At 39.0% G+C, this 18,624-nt stretch overlaps 1 protein-coding gene across 6 annotated transcripts in view; it reads right to left on the reverse strand.

Moving 5' to 3' along the window:
* CDK8 (cyclin dependent kinase 8) overlaps window positions 1-18,624 on the reverse strand; it is a 99,281-nt gene extending 80,657 nt beyond the window's left edge. For 3 of the 6 annotated variants that reach the window (XM_057532996.1, XM_057532995.1, XM_057532994.1), the window contains exon 1: window positions 17,817-18,624. In XM_057532996.1, the coding sequence (XP_057388979.1) occupies window positions 17,817-17,944 (128 nt within the window). In that variant the 5' untranslated portion in view covers window positions 17,945-18,624. The remainder of the gene's footprint in view (window positions 1-17,816) is intronic. The other 3 variants (XM_007164198.3, XM_007164197.2, XM_057532997.1) reach the window with 3 other exon arrangements.

The following is an 18,624-nucleotide window of genomic DNA, read 5'->3' on the forward strand; positions in this document are numbered from 1 at the left end:
TCTGCAAGACTTAAAACAATAGGGGAGTAACACAGGAAGAGATCAATGAACCAGTAGACAAGGTCCAGTATTCAAGAGAACTTAGGGTAATGGTGAAGGTGGCATTTCAAATCAATTGTAAAAGAATTATTCAACAGTATTAACAAGACTAGAAAAATTACAGTTAGAACTGTAATAACATCTTATACTAAATAAATTTAAGATTAAATAATTTAACTGCAAAAATTTTTTAAACTTTAAAAATGTTAGAAGGAAATGTAAGAAAAAATGTCTACAGTAAAGAAAAGTCAGAAGCAAGGAAAGAATGACAGATGATTACATATTAAAATAACATAGAGTCAAATATCATAAATACAGTCAAGTCTGTGTCCAGAATTTGACTTTTTTACTTTGTATAATCATAGAGTTCATTGCTGCTGATTTCTATCATAATTCACGTTGTCATGCAAAGTGTCTCTTAATAACTGAAGGCTGTCAATAACCTGTGATTTCACCTTTTCTATAGTCTTACTCCCATGGAGAACTTCGGTTCTGATGGAGAAAGAGTGAAGAGCTTTAGTTTTTTTCTCCAGATATCTTTATATTTATATTGTATTTTTAGTTGTGTACTGTGTGCTACAGATTTTTTTTAGTTTGTTACAAACACAATTTGGTAATTTCCTAAATTGGTTCTGCCTGCCTTCAAAGAGAAACATCTGTATAACCTTATAGGTATAAACTACTTTCTGGTAAAACAATCAGAATAAAATGAGCTCATGTTTTCCTGAAATTTGTGAGAGGATATACAGTATTACATGTTTCAGCAAATCTCGCTGTTTGAGTTTGACATTTGATTCAATACTTCTAGTATTCAGTAACATGTGTGTTTGTTAGTTCTTCTAATTTGGGTCAGTTTAAAAGATACGTTGCGGGCTTCCCTGGTGGCGCAGTGGTTAAGAATCTGCCTGCCAATGCAGGGGACACGGGTTCGAGCCCTGGTCCAGGAAGATCCCACGTGCCACGGAGCAACTAAGTCTGTGAGCCACAGCTACTGAAGCCCGCGCACCTAGAGCCCGTGCTCCGCAACAAGAGAAGCCACCACAATGAGAAGCGCGCGCACCACGATGAAGAGTAGCTCCCGCTCGCGAAACTAGAGGAAGCCCACGCACAGCAACGAAGACCCAACACAGCCAAAAATAATAAATAAATAAAATAAATAATTTTTTAAAAAAAGATACGTTGCAAATTATGCATAGAAAATGTGGGCACCGCTCCCGTTTGCCTCTTGATCAGAAACTTCAGCAGAGCAGTAAAGAAGTCCATGTGATTCAAACTGAAATTCTTTCTTTAGTTGCTGTAAGAAGTTAAATGTTAAATACCTTTTTTAGTTTTAGGCCCCTCTGAAAAACCTTGAAACATGGAGTAGAGGCAGGGAACGGTACTCACTGAAGTAGAAATGACTGCCCACTTCAGAACCTTCATTGTATTTATACACAAATGTGCTTACATAAATCAGAGGCATCTTGTAGACGCTTTGCTGACTTGTTCACCTCTACAGAAACACAGAAACCAGACCCATTTTGTAAAGCAGAAAGTTATGTCACGTGGAACATGTCCTGTATATATTTCCTACACGGTAATGGAGTCTTAATGATAAGTGCAAGGTGATAATTTAATGATGGGATTAGTCTGATCACTTAATATACACAATCCTGGAAGTGAATTACTTGCATCAGATATAGTGGTATTCATTATTCTGTACAGAGAGGAGAATACATATAAAATATATGCTTACGTTACATGCATGCAGATTTCATGCTCCATAAATCTTTTCTATTTTTTAATTTACCTTTCTCTAAATGATGTGCATGGAATATGCCTTATTACAGAAAAATGCTGTTCATAATTTGACTACAAGGAAAAGTGCCTATATGGTGGTAACGCTAGTTAAGGCAAATAAGACAAATTATCAGTTTACTACATCACCAGTTAACATTTTATATTGTGATGTTCAAAAAAGAAAAGTTTATACCTCAAATGTGTATTTTATTTTACAATCAGTTGTGGGATTGGGGTGGGAGTATGGGAGGGTTGGGGAGGGAAGGTTAATTCACCATGGCCACTGATGGGAATCTTCAAAAAAAATTCTATATACCCACTATGAATGTTTCTATGTTTGCCATTTCTGGTAACTTTCATGACTAAATTGGATAGCTTTATTTTACAAAGGTATGGAAAGTTTACAGAGCAGTGTCTAAATCTACATTAGTTGCATTTGCACTAAATGTTAATGATACACTTTTGCAAATTATTCTGTAAATAAAATGATTACAGTAAAAATATCTGTATTAAGAAAAGAAGAAAAAAAAAGATACATTTTACCTTCAGATAACTACACTGGTACTGCACTAGGGTTAATCCTGCCCAGCCAGATTTAGAAATGAGTTGGGGAATATGAAAGGAGTTTAAAAGAGATCAAAATTTGGAGAGGTACCAGCCCTTTAGACAACATTCAGGCCCTCTCGAATTATTTCCATATGGCTAATTCCTACATACCGAATATACATGATGTTTTCTCATCCACAGTTATTTCCCACTTCTCTTCCCCAGGCAAAAATAAATCATCATCTTACTCTCTTTTCTACTCAGTTACTCTTTTGTACTGTGATAGAAACTTGAAAAACACTGGTGATGAGGGGTTCTGTCCCTGAGCGTCCACTGTACAGTTCAAGAGAGCACAGGTTTCACGTGGACTTCAGGGCTCCTGGTTTTCTGGTGGAGGGCGAGCATAGCAGCTCTTGCTTTGGGTTCGCCACAGGGGTAGCCAGACCAAGGAAGAGGATGACTGGGAGGGATGCAGGAATACAAAAAAAGGAAAAGGAGGAAAGGGGCCCCCATTTGCTCAGTTTCATCAACTAATTCGCACTCCTATACAACATCAGTGTCAACTGCTATTAAGAAAATCTTAGTTGGGCTGAGCTGGTTCTCTTGTGAAATTGTGCTGCTTATCTTTAAGCTTATCAGTTGTTTGTCCAATTAAACACTTTCACCAGTATTTGATCCAGAGTTGTACACACAACGTATTTGGATTATTGTCATTGTTCATCTACAAACTCAAAACATAATCATTTTAAAGTATCTTGGGTGTGTGTAGAGTGTAACTATTCTAAATAGCTTTATGATCCTGATGATATTTTTTAAAAATAATAAAGTTGGGGGGCTTCCCTGGTGACGCAGTGGTTAAGAATCTGCCTGCCATTGCAGGGGACATGGGTTCAATCCCTGGTCCGGGAAGATCCCACATGCCGCGGAGCAACTGAGCCCGTGTGCCACAACTACTGAGCCTGCGCTCTAGAGCCCGTGAGCCACAACTATTGAGCCCACGTGCCACAACTACTGAAGCTCGCATGCCTAGAGCCCGTGCTCTGCAACGAGAAGCCACCGCAGTGAGAAGCCCTCACACCACAATGAAGAGTAGCCTCCGCTCGCCACAACTAGAGAAAGCCCGGGTGCAGCAATGAAGGCCCAACACAGCCAAAAATAAATAAATTAAATAAATAAATTTAAAAGAAAAATAATAAAGTTGGATCTTCCATGTTACAATCACAAAATTAAAACCAGTATTTAAAAGTGGAAAAGTATTAAAATATTATGGAAAAAAAAAGAAGAAAGAATGACAGATGATTACATATTAAAATATCATAAATAGAGAAATAAAACATTGGAAATACTTGCAACATGAATAAAAGAATTTAATATTCCAATAAGCGAAGTACTTCACACACAAAAATTTAAGAAAAATATTATAGGAAAATGGGTAAACTATGATCAGGCAATTCACCAAAGAAATTAAATAATGAAAAAACACGAAACTGTAAATTTAAATATTAATGAAACAATGTAAGTAAAACCATGACTCCATAGGTTTCCTATCAAATTTACAAAGATTAAAAGAAAATTATTTTAAAGATTAAATAATAAAAACACTGATCAAGGGAGTGGCAAACATTACTCCTGTTCATTATGAATGAGAGTATGAATTAGTTCAAACTTTCTAGGAGAAAATCTGGCTAACTAACTCAAAATGGATCCATGGCCTAAAGAACTAAAACTACAAACTACAGGCTTTACAACCTTGATTTAGCAATGATTTCTTGGATTATGACAACAAAGGCACAGGAAATAAAAGAAAAAATAGACAAAGTGGACTTCATGAAAATTTTTCAAATTGATGTGTCAAAAGATAACATCCACAGAGTAAAAGGCAACCTACAGAATGGGAGAAAATACTCATAAACTGTATATCTTACAAGGGTTAGTATCCAGAGTACACAGAGAACTAAAACTCAACAAAAAACCAAACAACCATATTAAAAAATGGGTAAAGGACCTGAATAGACAGTTTTCCAAAGAAGATATACAAGTGACCAACACTTTTTTTTTTTTTAAATAGTAGCCATCCTAACAGGTATGAAGTGGTATCTCATAGTTTTGATTTGCATTTCCCTGATGATGCATCTTTTCATGTGTTTATTGGCCATTTGCAAATCATCTATCCAATAAGGGTCTAGTATCCAGAGTACAGAAGGAACTCCTATAACTCAATAATAAAAAAGATAAATAACTCAATTTTTAAATGAGCAAAGGATATAAATATGTTTTTCCAAGAAGATCATCAAATGATCAATAAGTAAATGAGAAGTATTTACTGATACTAAATGATACAATAAGTACCATTCATCATTAGGGAAATGCAAATCAATACCACTTAATAGCCGTAAGGACAGCTATATTAAAAAAAAGGCAGGGGGATCAGTGTTGGCAAAGATGTGGAGAAACTGGAACACTTGTGCATTGCTAGTGGGAATGTAAAATGGTGCAGCCACTGAGGAAACAGTTTGGTGGTTACTCAAAAGTTAAGCATTCAGTTACCATATGATCCAGCAATTCCACTCCTAGGTATATATCCAAGGAACTGAAAGCAGGGACTCAAATACTTGTACACCAATGTTCACAGCAGCATTATTCATAATAACCAAAAAGTGGAAATGACCCAAATATCCAACAACTGATGAATGACTAAACAAAATGTGATACATGTTAAATCATGGATAAGCCTTGAAAACATTATATTAAGTGAAAGAAGCCGATCACTAAAGACCACATATTATATGATTTCATTTAAATGAAATGTCCAGAATAGGCAAATCCAGAGGCATAAAGCAGATTAGTGGTTGCTTAAGGCTGGAGGGTTGGAGGGAAAGGGGAATGACTGCTAATGGGTACCGGATTTCTTTTAGGCAGGATAAAAATATTCTAAAATTAAACTGTGGTGACAGCCACACAACTCTGTGAATACACTAAAAGATGGTGAACTGTACACTTAAAACAGGTAAACTGTATGGTATGTGAATTATATCTCAATAAAGCTATTAAAAAACCTTATGAAGTATAAATGTATAACTTCTTGAAAGGTTTTACTAATATTTTCTCCATGAAGACAAATGGTATTTAATTTCCCTACTTAGTACACTGCAACTAAATCAAAACTACTTTTTAAACACTTAAAAATAAATATTGAATAACTAGTGGCAAATGTTATCTTACATTCCAAAACATTTCAGGGGTAATCATAGTACAGAATCTCACTAAGGAAAAATGTAATTGTACTGCATTCTGATTTAAAATGAGCAAGCATACTTAAACTCAGTGAGTCCAGTTCTTACAAAGTGCAACAGAAACAGAGCAAATGCTACATGATCCAAGTCAAATAAAGGTTAAAAAGTGGTATACTTGGTTAGTGTTTTTTGCCTGCATTGAAAACTTCAAGTTTTTAAAGATCAGGCTGAATCACCTTCCGAAACTGAACGGTCCCATCCCACCCCCACAAAAAAAAAATCCGGAAGAGAAACAGATGAAATATGTGAAGTGTGTGCTACTTTGACAGACTTCCTTATGTTTTCCACATCTGCACGCCCAAGCCTAGCACATGTCAAAAGCCTAAAGGGGCTCCGCAGGTCAGCTAGTCTTGGCTAAAACAGAACAGTAGTAACTTTTGGCTACAGGGTATCTGGTTTAAACTCTCAAGCAGCGCTGGACTCTTGTGTACTAAAATAGATTTTCAGATAAAAAGATTAAATGTTTGCGTACTTTTTCAGCTTCTTATCTATCTATAAGGAGTAAGTACTTTCCAACTTCTGTTGAGGAGAAATTATGTCTATGAAGAAAGAGTTATGTTTAGAAGTACTTAAAACTGTTTTTAAAAGTCTCTTCCAAATTAATAAAATACATCAGAACGGTCTAGTAGATAATCAGCTGCCTGCTTACCTACATAAATAATTCCCTCTGCTGAATACACAAAGTCAAGAAATTCCATTGGCAGCAGAAAGAGAGGCCAGCCCAGAGGGGAATGCTACTGAGACTGGTGACAAGGAGCAAGGCCAAAGCCAAAATCAGTACCAAACAGAAAAAGCAAGCCAAAAAGGGGAGAAAAGGAAAAGACTGGGTATAGGAAGGTCAATGCTGGTCAGGAAATGAAAGGATGACCAAGGCCAAGCAACAGGAAACAGAGAGAAAGATCATCTGATGAAAGTGAACATAAAATAACATGTAAACTTAATAATGACTGTAATCTTAAGTATCCACAAGACTCAATTTTTTTATGCCAACCAGTAATCTAAAATACATAGGACTATGTGGGGAAAGAAAACCTACAGCAAAATTTCCAAAAGAATAAACAATTGCAACTTTACCATGCATTTACCCCCAGGACTCAAGCATGTCATTATTATATTTATTTCCATTTCTTCCTTCCAGATTAAGTTTTGTTTGGGGAGTTCTGATGGGAGTATAAATGTGCATAAGACTGGACCTCCAAAGAGCCTGAAGCCTAGGCCTGTTAAAAAGACATTCCTGGGAAACTGACCTGCACTGCAGCAGTCTAGCAGTTATGTACTGGGTCGTTACCAGTAACTTGTGCTTGGGCATGATGATCAGTCTCTAGAACTTTTGAGAGAAGCCAGGAGGGATAAAACTCCCTGTGGATATAGCAAGGGAGCTTCTCTTGCTTCATGAAGACTTTGCTCCTTGCCAGTGGTATCATCCACAGCAAATATCCCTGTGGGGAACTTTCTGGGTACCTGCGAAGTTCTATCTCCATCTGAGAGAAAGTTGGGTGGAAAAACTGATATAAAGGACATTTATTGCAGTACTGCTTAAGGGCATAAAAAAAAAAAAAATGAAAGCAACCTAAAAGTCCTTCAACTGGATATGTATATTACATTACGTTCATAAAAAAGAATGAAGAGCTGATGAAATGAATTACATTACATGTGCTGTTACCAGTCTCTAAAACATATGAACTGAGAAAAGCAAGGAAAAGTATACGCCATCATACATTTTGCGTTTAAAGATGATGACATACAGACCTTTCTAATTCTTACACATAACCCAGCAGCCATTGATAAATGTGACTTTATAAAAATAAAAGAGTTATGCATGAAAAACAATACCATAAACAAAGTCCAAAGATGTTTGTGTCCACAAACTGGAAAGCATACACAAGAAACGTATCAGTGGACAGCTCTGAAAGAAGAAATGAGTGCCTAGAGGAGACAGAGGTGAGAAGACTTAAGTTTTCACTTCCTCAGTATATTTACATTTTTTGCATACGCATGTATAATTTGCTCAAAATGAATGAAATATTAAAGTAAATTTTAAAGTCGACCCAGACACGTATCTGCTCCCATACGCATATATACAAAGAAGGGCTGACAATGATCTTCCTGCATATTCTTACACACTGCTTGAATTTTTATCCTGAGAGTTTATTAATTGTATAATCCAATCTTATTTTATAACAGAAATACAGCTGTTGAAAGTATACAATCTTTGACCCTAAAATTCCACTGCAAGAACTTGATACTATGTTGAAGAACTGTAGTCATATTTTCTAGGAGGTACTTCCCTAACTGCAATGGCTAAAATTTAGAGACTAGTTAAATTTCATCTATCACTAGAGAACTGGTTAACTGGATACATATCTTGTGTGTGTGTGTGTGTGTGTGTGTGTGTGTGTGTGTGTGTGTATAATGTGATGCCAGCAATAATTAAAACTGATGATTTAGAGCTATATTTACTGACATGGAAAGATGCATAATATGCTTCTTTTTTTTTAAATATCAATATTCTCCATCCGATGGATTTATTTATTTATTTACTTATTTATTGGCTGCGCAGCATGTGGGATCTTAGTTTCCCAACCAGGGATCGAAGCCACGCCCCCTGCATTGGAAGCACGAGTCTTTTTTTTTTTTTTTTTTTTAATTTTATTATTTATTTATTTATTTATTTATGGCTGTGTTGGGTCTTCGTTTCTGTGCGAGGGCTTTCTCTAGTTGCGGCGAGCGGGGGCCACTCTTCATCGCGGTGCGCGGGCCTCTCACTGTCGCGGCCTCTCTTGTTGCGGAGCACAGGCTCCAGACGCGCAGGCTCAGTAGCTGTGGCTCACGGGCCCAGCTGCTCCGCGGCATGTGGGATCTTCCCGGACCAGGGCTCGAACCTGTGTCCCCTGCATTGGCAGGCAGATTCTCAACCACTGCGCCACCAGGGAAGCCCGGAAGCACGAGTCTTAACCACTGGACTGCCAGGGAAGTCCCGCATAATATTCTTGAATGAAAAAAAATAAGGTCACAGTAGATTTCATTAATCATTTTCTCCATCACAGCTGTATCCCACTATATTGTAATTACCCGTTTACTTGCCTGTGTCCCTCAAAGTCTCTAAGTTCCCTAGCGACCTACAACTATGGCCTGTTCACTGCTGAATCACCTACACCTGGCACAGAACCTGGCACACTAGACATTCAATGAACAGCGACCAAATAAATTGTAAATACACGAATTTGCCCCCCCGTAAAATTACAGCTAAAGAGAAACTATAATGGAACATCAAATATTTAAATGACTTAGTTTTCCATTTAAAAGAACCTTCAATGTTAAGTCAGCACTAGAAAACAAATACAAGTACTCCTTACTCTGTGTTTAACATTTTCTTGGAAAATGTGTATAAACTGAATTTTTGGCAAACTGAGTCACAGGATAAGTATGCTAGGAGAGCTCCCTTACTTAAAGGGCTTCTTTCATAAAGTGAAAAAACTCCAAACAAATGTATTTATTCTACACAAGCTTAAATTCTGCATGATTTATTGGCTTTCCTTAAAACAGAAGCCTCATAAAAATAATTTTTCAATACCTACCTCCTCTTTCCCCTAAAATAATGACTTGCTTAATATAAACCATAATACCACTGTTTGACAAGTTTGGGTTTTCTTTTTTTTTTAATCCCTTAGTTCTTTAGACAAGCTATAAAATTCAGGTGTATAGAAACATCCAGAGTAGGCATCATGATGTGAAGAATTCCTCTCCTTAGGATGATTATTTGTTAGAATTCATGGGCTATAATAAAGTTATGGATTTTAAAGAGCTTGTCTAGAGAGAGGAGTAACTGAGTTACCTTGAGTAGTTGTTAAACTATATAATTTTTTATTCACATAACAAAAGGAAACTTCAAATATGAAACAACCACAGAGTTTAAACAAAACTAAATGTCAACTCTGGTTCAGAGACTAATTATATTTTCCTTAAGGTTAGAAATATAGGTCTGATCCCCATGTAAACTGATTCATTTACAAGGTATACTTTAGAAAATACTTTATTCTTTGTAGTGGCTCAATTTTTCAAATACCTGGGCCTTCTATTTGGTTCAGTAAATTAACAAAGCTTGCATCTGCCTTTGGCCTTTGGTTTTGTTCAATTCTGTTCCTGGCATCAATTTAGCCAGCCCATCAAACTTTGCTTCTCAGGGTATTTTCACAAGGCGCTGCTTTTCTATTCCAAAATATGCTCAAGAGTTTAAGTTTAGCAAGTTTAAAAGGAAAATTTTCAAATATGAATTTTAGGTACACCAAAAATTAAAAAGTATTAAATACCTGTCGACATTTGGCAATATGCCAGGAAGTAAGGGGAACACAATTACTGCCCTAGAGGAAATCTATAATTTCTAACCCATAAACCTTCACCAGAAAGACCCAAAGGACGTATAAACATTAACCACATATACACTAAAGTAGTTACATAATATATCTATGAAGAACTAACTATGTTTTGCGAGGTGGTGAGTGAAGAGAGAATTATTGGAGTTGTACGTTAAGATAAAGTACTTAAGATTTCTGAAGCTAAATGTTAGAACCGATTTCAGCTGAGGGAAAAATGTTCCCAGCACAAGGTGCTGCCTGAGAACAAGTTCAGAAGGGCGGTCTGATTTGATGGAGGAGGAGCAGTTGTATTGATCTGTGTTTCAGAATCACTACAATAGACTAGTGTGTGAACACTTCCCTGGGACTAAGGTGGGCTACTGATTAATAAGGTGTCCTGGGAATTAAGGTGTCCAGGTCTTGTGGACAAAGGACAAATCTTGGTTCTAAACCAAAGTCAAGGTAAAGCCACTCAAAAGTGGTTCTCAGCTGCTTTCAAAAATTTGGCAGTTTCTCAAAAACCTAAACATAGAGTTACCATATGACTCTGGGTATTTGCCTAAGAGAACCAAAAACATATATCTACACAACAATTTGCACATGAAGGTTCATAGCATTATTCATAATAGCCAAGAAGTAGAAACAACCTAGATGTCCACCAACTGATAAATGGATAAACAAAATGTGGTCTATCCATACAAAGCAATATTTTTCAACCATAAAAAGGAATGAAACACTGACACATGCACAACATGAATGAACACTGAAAACACTACGCTAAGTAAAAGACAAACGGCCACATACTATATATTTCTATTTACATGAAATGTTCAGAATAGGCAAATCCATAGAGAAAGAAAATAGATTAGTGTTTGCCAGGGGCTGGGAAGAGAGGGAATGCGGAGTGACTACTAATTGATACGGGGTTTCTTCTGACATGATAAAAATGTTCTGGAATTAGGTAGTGGTGATGATTGCATAGCCTTGTGGATACACTAAAAGCCAGTAGACTGCACACTTTAAAAGGGTGAATTTTATGGTATGTGATATATCTCAATTTTAAAAAGGGGACTCTCAGCATTTTTTCTGTGACAACACACCTGAAGGACAAGACATAACTCTATCAGTAAAAGCAGCTTACTACAGCAGGGACTGGTTTTGTGACTTTGACAATCACTATACTAAAGAATCTTGAGAAAATGATAACTTAAGGGTCTTTAAGTATTAAGATCAAACTAACAGGTGAAAGTCACTTTTTAGTGACAACTTCAAGAACTGCCTTGAGGTGACAAGAGATATTTAAAGACAAAAAATATCACAGTAGTTTCTAAGAAACAAAGAGATGGCCAAGGCCTACCTAAGCTGCTGTGAAGGAAAGGATTTACAAATCGTTCTTAAAGAGGTAAGGACAGTAGGATTTTCATTCTCTAGCAGCAGCTAAGAACAGAAAAAGAATAAAAACATAAAGAGACAATGAGGGTTGGATTCAACAATACAAGGCACTACAAAAAAGATGACACCAGCCACAGGGAAGAATATATATTTATCAACACTGATTTGGCATATACAGTCCCAACTTACATATGGATCATATTTCAAATGTTTGTAAATCATAATTCTGAACACAATTGCCAAAAGAACTAATTTTTGAAAAAGTAGGTAAGCTTGCAAATGACCTACAGTAACTTATAATAATTTGTCATTATTTCTATTTTCCTAGCTGAAATTCGGTTGCCAGAAGCCACCTCCCTACCATCTTCTCACACAACTGAGAGTCCCAACAAGAGGAAATCCCCTCCGACCTGTTGGCCACCACCATCTCAGCAGCACAGAAAATTCTGGATCCTTACTCCTCATGGATGTGAGGCCAAAGGAGAGTCATCTGCTATCCAGAGCCATTGTTCTACCATGGCAGTTTTACATATGAGAGATATTCCTAAATCAGACAGCTGGATTTCAGAGGCTGCTTGTACCCTGATTCACCAATGTTCTTGTGATGGGAAACTGCCACGGAGACAATTAAGGTGCTCGGTACATGCTGATAAATGTAGCCCCATACTGAATCACAGAGACTTCACCATGTCCAATGGGTACAATGGAACACCTGTAGCACATGCATGTAGCACTACACAAACAGCAGGAGCCCAAAGATGCTGGCAACAGACAAGGTGAGGCGAGGAAAGGCATGGGAAGAAATAATTCAAACCCACAAAATCTGTTGGGGTCTGTAAGAGCACAATAAAAAAAAAACCCTTTGTCCTATTCCTCTTGAAATGCCCTTTCTGGGACTTCCTTGGCAGTACAGTGGTTAAGACTCCACCCTTCCAATGCAGGGGACACGGGTTCAATCCCTGGTTGGGGAACTAAGATCCCACATGCCCTGCGGCGCGGCCAAAAAATTAAAATTAAAATTAAAAAAAGACAAAAAGAAAGAAAGAAAGTTAAAAAAAGAAATGCCCTTTCTGATGGGATCTTCCCTGTCCTTCAAGAGTCAACGAAGTGCTGCCATCTCTGAGAGGTTTATTCTGAAAGCCCTAAGCAGTTGGGAGCTTCCATGTCTGTGTTCCAATAGCACCTTGTATTAATTATCATAATGCTTATTAAAATTGCTATAGTTTATTTACGTTTGTTTCCTCAGTAGGTGTCTTATCAAATAATGGAATATTTTATTCATCTTGGCATTCTCAATACCTTGTACAGTGCTTGGCAGATAGAAGGGTCCAGTAAATATTTGCTGAGTGAATGAGGGAATGGATTTCTTCCAATGTTAGAAGAACAGTAAAATAATCAAATAAACAAATCCAAAATGAATTAATTTGCCAGTCTTGCTACTAAGAAAATGGGCTCTGGGACTTTCCTGGTGGCGCAGTGGTTAAGGATCCGCCTGCCAATGCAGGGGCCGTGGGTTCAATCCCTGGTCCGGGAAGATCCCACATGCCGCAGAGCAACTAAGCCCGTGCGCCACAACTACTGAGCCTGTGCTCTAGAGCCTGTGAGCCACAACTACTGAGCCCGCGAGCCACAACTACTGAAGTCCATATGCCTAGAGCCCGTGCTCCGCAACAAGAGAAGCCACTGCAATGAGAAGCCCGCGCACCGAAATGAAGAGTAGCCCCCGCTCGCCGCAACTAGAGAAAGCCCACGCGCAGCAACGAAGACCCAATGCAGCCAAAAATTAATTTTTTAAAAAAGGGAAAAAAAAAGAAAATGGGATCTAAGCATGAAACCTCAAAGTGGCCTACCCAGTGGATCTGAATGCACTGAGTATCTAAGGCAGATAAATTCAATTGCAAGTAGATAAGAAATGCATAGTGAATATTCTGCTTGTCCCTTTCCATCACATTTTTAAAATGTTATCAGGAATATTCCTTATTGGGCATGCAAAATCCCCAGTGATGGGGATTATTACATGTTGTATTTGGCATTTCTGACATCTAAAGAAATACTTAAATCAAACTGAACCTAGATACAGGGTTCAACAATATTCAGAAAAAAAAACTATTTGAATCCTTCAGGGGAAATAAAGGGTTCCAACCAAGTTCTGACCACAGCTAAGGAATTAAAGCTGACTTCAAAGCTCTAGTGCAGATCAACTCAGAAGCGTTCCTCGTGCTAGCCGCCAAATGAATGGTTCACAGGAGGGGAAGCAGCCACATAAATCCCACACCTTAAGATGTAACAGGAGGGAATGCTACAGTGGTACAAGACATGTTAGGTAAGGGAGTTGACAAGTCTTTGGAAGCTACTTATTTTCTTTTTGGCAGTTGATGAGAACCCACATTAAAGCATGAGACTAAGAAATATGGATGTGTACTACTGTCTAAAGTAAAACTTTTGTCTTAGTGGTTGCTTACCTGATCTTGCAAAAGTATTTTATATTTTTACTTCCTCAAATTTTAATACCAGGAAAGCCCTAAAAATGATCAACTCAAACCCCGTAATTTTAGAAATAAGGAAACAAAGGTCTACAAGGGCAAATGATTTGCCCAAGGTCATACCTGTGATCAGAGGCAGAGTCTGAGCTCAAACTCAGTTCTCCAGTCTCCCCAGCTTAGAGTTCTTGGCACTAGATGAAGAATTTTCACATCCTAACATGCCCTATTAGAGTCTGGTCCTACACACACAGAAATACACGTATGTGTGTGTGTGTGTGTGTGTGTATACACCACACAGCTACACACTTACTTTTGCAGCACTAGAAAAACTAGGGCTGTTCAGAAACATACTAAAAAAGTATCAGTTAATTGAAAAGACTAGTCCTGTGATAAGGCATTCATGTTTTCTGAATGACCCACTAAAACACCAAATCCCCATGTCTATGTTCATATTTATCTTAATATGAAGCATAATGGTTAAGAGCCTGGGCTGTGGAGTAAGAGACCTGCCTGTAATCCCCCAATTCCAGCTCTGACATTTAATTAGTCATGTGACCATGGACAAATTTGCTTAACCTTTTTAAACTTCAGTTTCCTCAACTATAAAACTGAAAAAACACAACTGACTTGTATGGTACTTGTGAGGATTCAACAGATGACGGCTGTAAAGGGCTCTGCCCAGGTCCTAAGACTTACTCAGTAAGTAATTTAGCTATTATTATCATTACCACTGCCTACTAATCTCTGTGCTGTCTACAGAAGTGCCCCAACAAAAGTTTTCTGTATATTTCCCTCCCTCTCTCTCTCTCTCTCTCACATTCACACACACACAATCCCAATTATATAGTATCTGTTCTTTTGAACATAGAGTACAGCAGCCTAAGAACCCTATTCAAGAATAGTCTTTTTGCTTTTCTTTTTTGGAAATCAAACTCTTACCCCAAATTAATTTTTAAATTCTACAATGTTCAGTGCCAATAATGAGAATTTAGAATTTAAAAACACAAATTGTTTTCTGGTTCTCACACTTTTCCATTCCTTCAAACAAGATAAGTTTGGTTGCCTAAATTCTGCAAAGAGGAAATGCAATTGACTCAGAAAGAAAATGAATCCCCCTGCTTCCCACTGAGTACCCTTTTGGTGTTCAGACACAAAGGACACTCTCTATCTCATTTATGGTGACAGTGAGAGTGAATTATTCCCAAGATTTACTGTGCATTTATGTTTTAACTCTATTAGAATCTGAAAATAACACAACTATAAATGGCCCCCTTTCCATGTATATAATCATGCCTCAAATAAAGTATTCCACCTTCCCCACATTCCTTAAAATGCTGAGCTTACCAAAAGTGTAGTATACTAGCAAGAGAGTATTATTAATACTTAAAATCAAAGAAATGACCTTTCAAGCTGTTTTATTTCCTAAAACAATAATTTAAGAAGCTAACTCCTCTGGTCTAAATTCCATTACTAATTATTCATGTCTATGACGCTCACTGGACAACTGAAAGGATACATTTAGATACCTTCATTTCAATAGCCAAATACATCTAAATGAAATTTATTTCATTTTATTGTAAATCTCAGTATTCTCTTTGAAGGTGTTATTGTCTGGGTTCCTAGAGTTCTCTGAAGTTTCAGTTGCAGAATATATAATTTCATTTGAAAGTAAATCAATAGTAGAAACAAATTATTTGATCATCATCTTTTTATAAAAGATTAAACAGCCACAAATTTTATTTTACCAGGACTAAAATGCATTAAATTACATTTCACTGACATAAGATCAAAAGAGCTTCATAAATACAATGCTGCATTTTACCAGAGTGAGGTTATAAGAAGCCGAAAAACATTCCCTCTGGAGCACAAAAACTGTTTTAAGTAATTTTAAAACTCTCTTGACATTTCATCCATTTTTTAAAAAACAGTTCTTCCTATAAACAAAATCATTAGAGGCTACTGGAAAACAAACCCAAAAAATTATAAACAAAAAGTTAATTTTTCCAAAATGCAATGCTACCTACTTTTTGGTTATCATGAATGACAAAGAAATGTTCATATATTATACATTCAGCTAATTTTAAATTGTATAATTCTTCTAAACTTATTCTTAGCCTAAATTAAAACTTGACCATGAGATATAAAATGTGGTCAAAAGTACCTCTTGCTAGTAAACAATATTATAGTTTTTCATAAAATGTAAAATCAAAGTTAATAAAATTTGTATGTTTTATTAACTTAAATTGGTAATTTATGAAAATAGAACTGGTTTTTCTTAGAGAGAGTAGAAAGAATTTAAGATCACCAGAATTTTATAAAAAAGATGACAGACTGGTCAAATGCACTATAATGTCTAATCTCATGGGATCAGGGATTTTATGAATATGCCCCAAATTACATAATATTGGGGGACAGTGAGATGGTGTAAGGCCTTTAAAAAATATTGTATGGGAAGTTAACAAGGATAACTTTTAAAATATGTACGTTATTACAGAGTAATACTTCAATGAGAAATATAATTAAACAACAGAGTCAACATCTCCAGAAGCTGATTTCTCAAATGTCAGCAGACTATCCATTCTGCTAAAGAGTACTTTTAAAGACATGCAGCACCCACAGTATCAAGTTTTCAAATCCCTACCTTTTGCATATACCAGTACTGCTTTACTGCTGCATATAAGCACTGAAATGCACATTCCAAATTAATGAGAATTATTATCTTCTTCCTCTTAGAGTCCATTTTAAGTTATTTTAGAAAGACATCTCAGTAAATCTAAGAAAAATGTTGAATAGGTAGATCCTTCCTTTGCCAATATTGAGAATACTCAAGTATTTATAAATATGGCTTCCCCCCCAACCCAGGTAACTTCAGCTTTATGAATGGTTTCATTTTTTTAGTGCTAATATAGTTCTGAACATACCCTCCTATGTGATTTGGGGGAAAAAAAGCAATTATCTTAAACGTTGAACAGCAGCTAACCAAACAGTGATGTTCAAGTAAACCTACTTTGTTTATAATAAAATCTAAAGATTATATAACAAGCTTTGACGTTCTCTTTCCAGCAGTTTCCTACAGTGTCAAAGGCGATAAAGACAACATCCGTTTTTAGAAAAGGAAAACAAGGAGTTAATAAATTATATTTTCTCAACTAAGAAATGCCTTCTCTTTTGTCAACATCACAAGCTATTCACCTAGTGACAAAGGAAAAATGAACACTTCACCTGCCGGTTTCGCAAACTAAATTGGGAGCATTACCAGTCATAGACTTAATATTTCTAGGGAAGAATATCTGAGCAAAGAGATTATTGAAAGTTCATTGCCAGCTGCTACACTTGGGGGGAACGGCCTGAAGAAGACACCCCTGTATGTCATCAGCCTTTTTCCTCACCACCCACCCTCACCACCAAACCCCCATTGTTCTAGGTAAAACTCACAGCTAATGATACCGAAAGAGTAACTACTACGTTTCTGCGGCAGGTGATCACCAGGAGGAACTCTTCAGAACCACAATGACTTGCTGATTTCTTTCCCCCAAATAAAATCCGAATTTGATCGTAAATCAATCACAAACTGGTGGGGGGAAAGGATCCCAGCTTCCCTTCCAGACTGATGGATGTCAGTCCAGAGGCGGTTGAGGAAAGCCCCAGAAGGTTCCCATAATAAATCGACCCCCCTTAAAGACCATTTAAACTTACGTTTCTTAACGAAATTTGAAAGAAATCTGGTACCGAAACCCCTGGAAAAAAAGTACACAGCTCCCTTGCCCGACGAGCGGCTCCAGGAGAGACAGAGGCAGCGGCTCGCGGGGTCTCGTGCGGGCCCGGCCCCCTCGGCCCCAGCTCCTCCCCGGGCCCGGCCGGCCGGACCCAGGCCGGAGGGAGGCTGCCCACCTGCCCGGCGCCGCCGCCCGCCCGACGCCGACACTCACCCATCCTTCCGCTTGGCTTTGTAGACGTGACCATAAGTGCCTCGGCCAACTTTGCAGCCCTCGTATTCAAACAGGTCCTCGACCCGCTCCCGCTCGCTGCTCAGCTTCACTTTAAAGTCATAGTCCATTGTCACGGCCTGCGAGGCCGGGGAGCGGGGTCGCGGCGCCGCGGGGCGGGGGTGGGGACCGGGGAGGCTCCGGCAGCCGCGGCCCCCGGGAACCCGCCCGCTCTACGCCCGGCGGCCGCAGCGCCGGCCCGGCCGCGGCGGCAGGAGCAGGAGGAGGCCCCGCGAGGGCGCCGGGGACATCCAGAGGGACGGCGGGGCGGGGGCCGGACGGCGGGGACGGCGCGGTCCCCGGGCGCAGGAGGGCGAGGGACGAGGGCTGGGGGCGGGGAGCGCGGTCGCTGCCCTTGTCCCCGCGGGCTGGGGCGCCGGACCCTGCGCTCCGGCCGCGCGCTCGGCCCCCGCGGCGGGCAGCGGCAGGACGGCGCGGCGGACTGCCCCTCGGGCGCTCGCGCCTCGCCGCGCTCACACACGCTCACACTCACTCACTCGCCCGCTCGCTCGCTCTCCCATCCACTCAGACAGAAAGGCAGCGCCGCACAACAGCCGGTACCTCCTCAGAGAGCGGAGGGAGGGGACTCGCGGAACACGGCCGCGCTGTCGCAAAAACGTCGCGAAGCCTCGGGCTGCTCGGCCCACCCTGCGGCCCGCGCCGCGCCGGCCGGCCGGCCTCCCCCACCGGGACCCGCTCCCCGAGGGCTGCGCGGACGGAGCGCGGTGGCCACTGCCCAGAGCTGCCGCCA

The sequence above is a fragment of the Balaenoptera acutorostrata genome, chromosome 18 (assembly GCF_949987535.1).
Source record: "Balaenoptera acutorostrata chromosome 18, mBalAcu1.1, whole genome shotgun sequence".
NCBI classification, from domain to species: Eukaryota; Metazoa; Chordata; class Mammalia; order Artiodactyla; family Balaenopteridae; genus Balaenoptera; species Balaenoptera acutorostrata.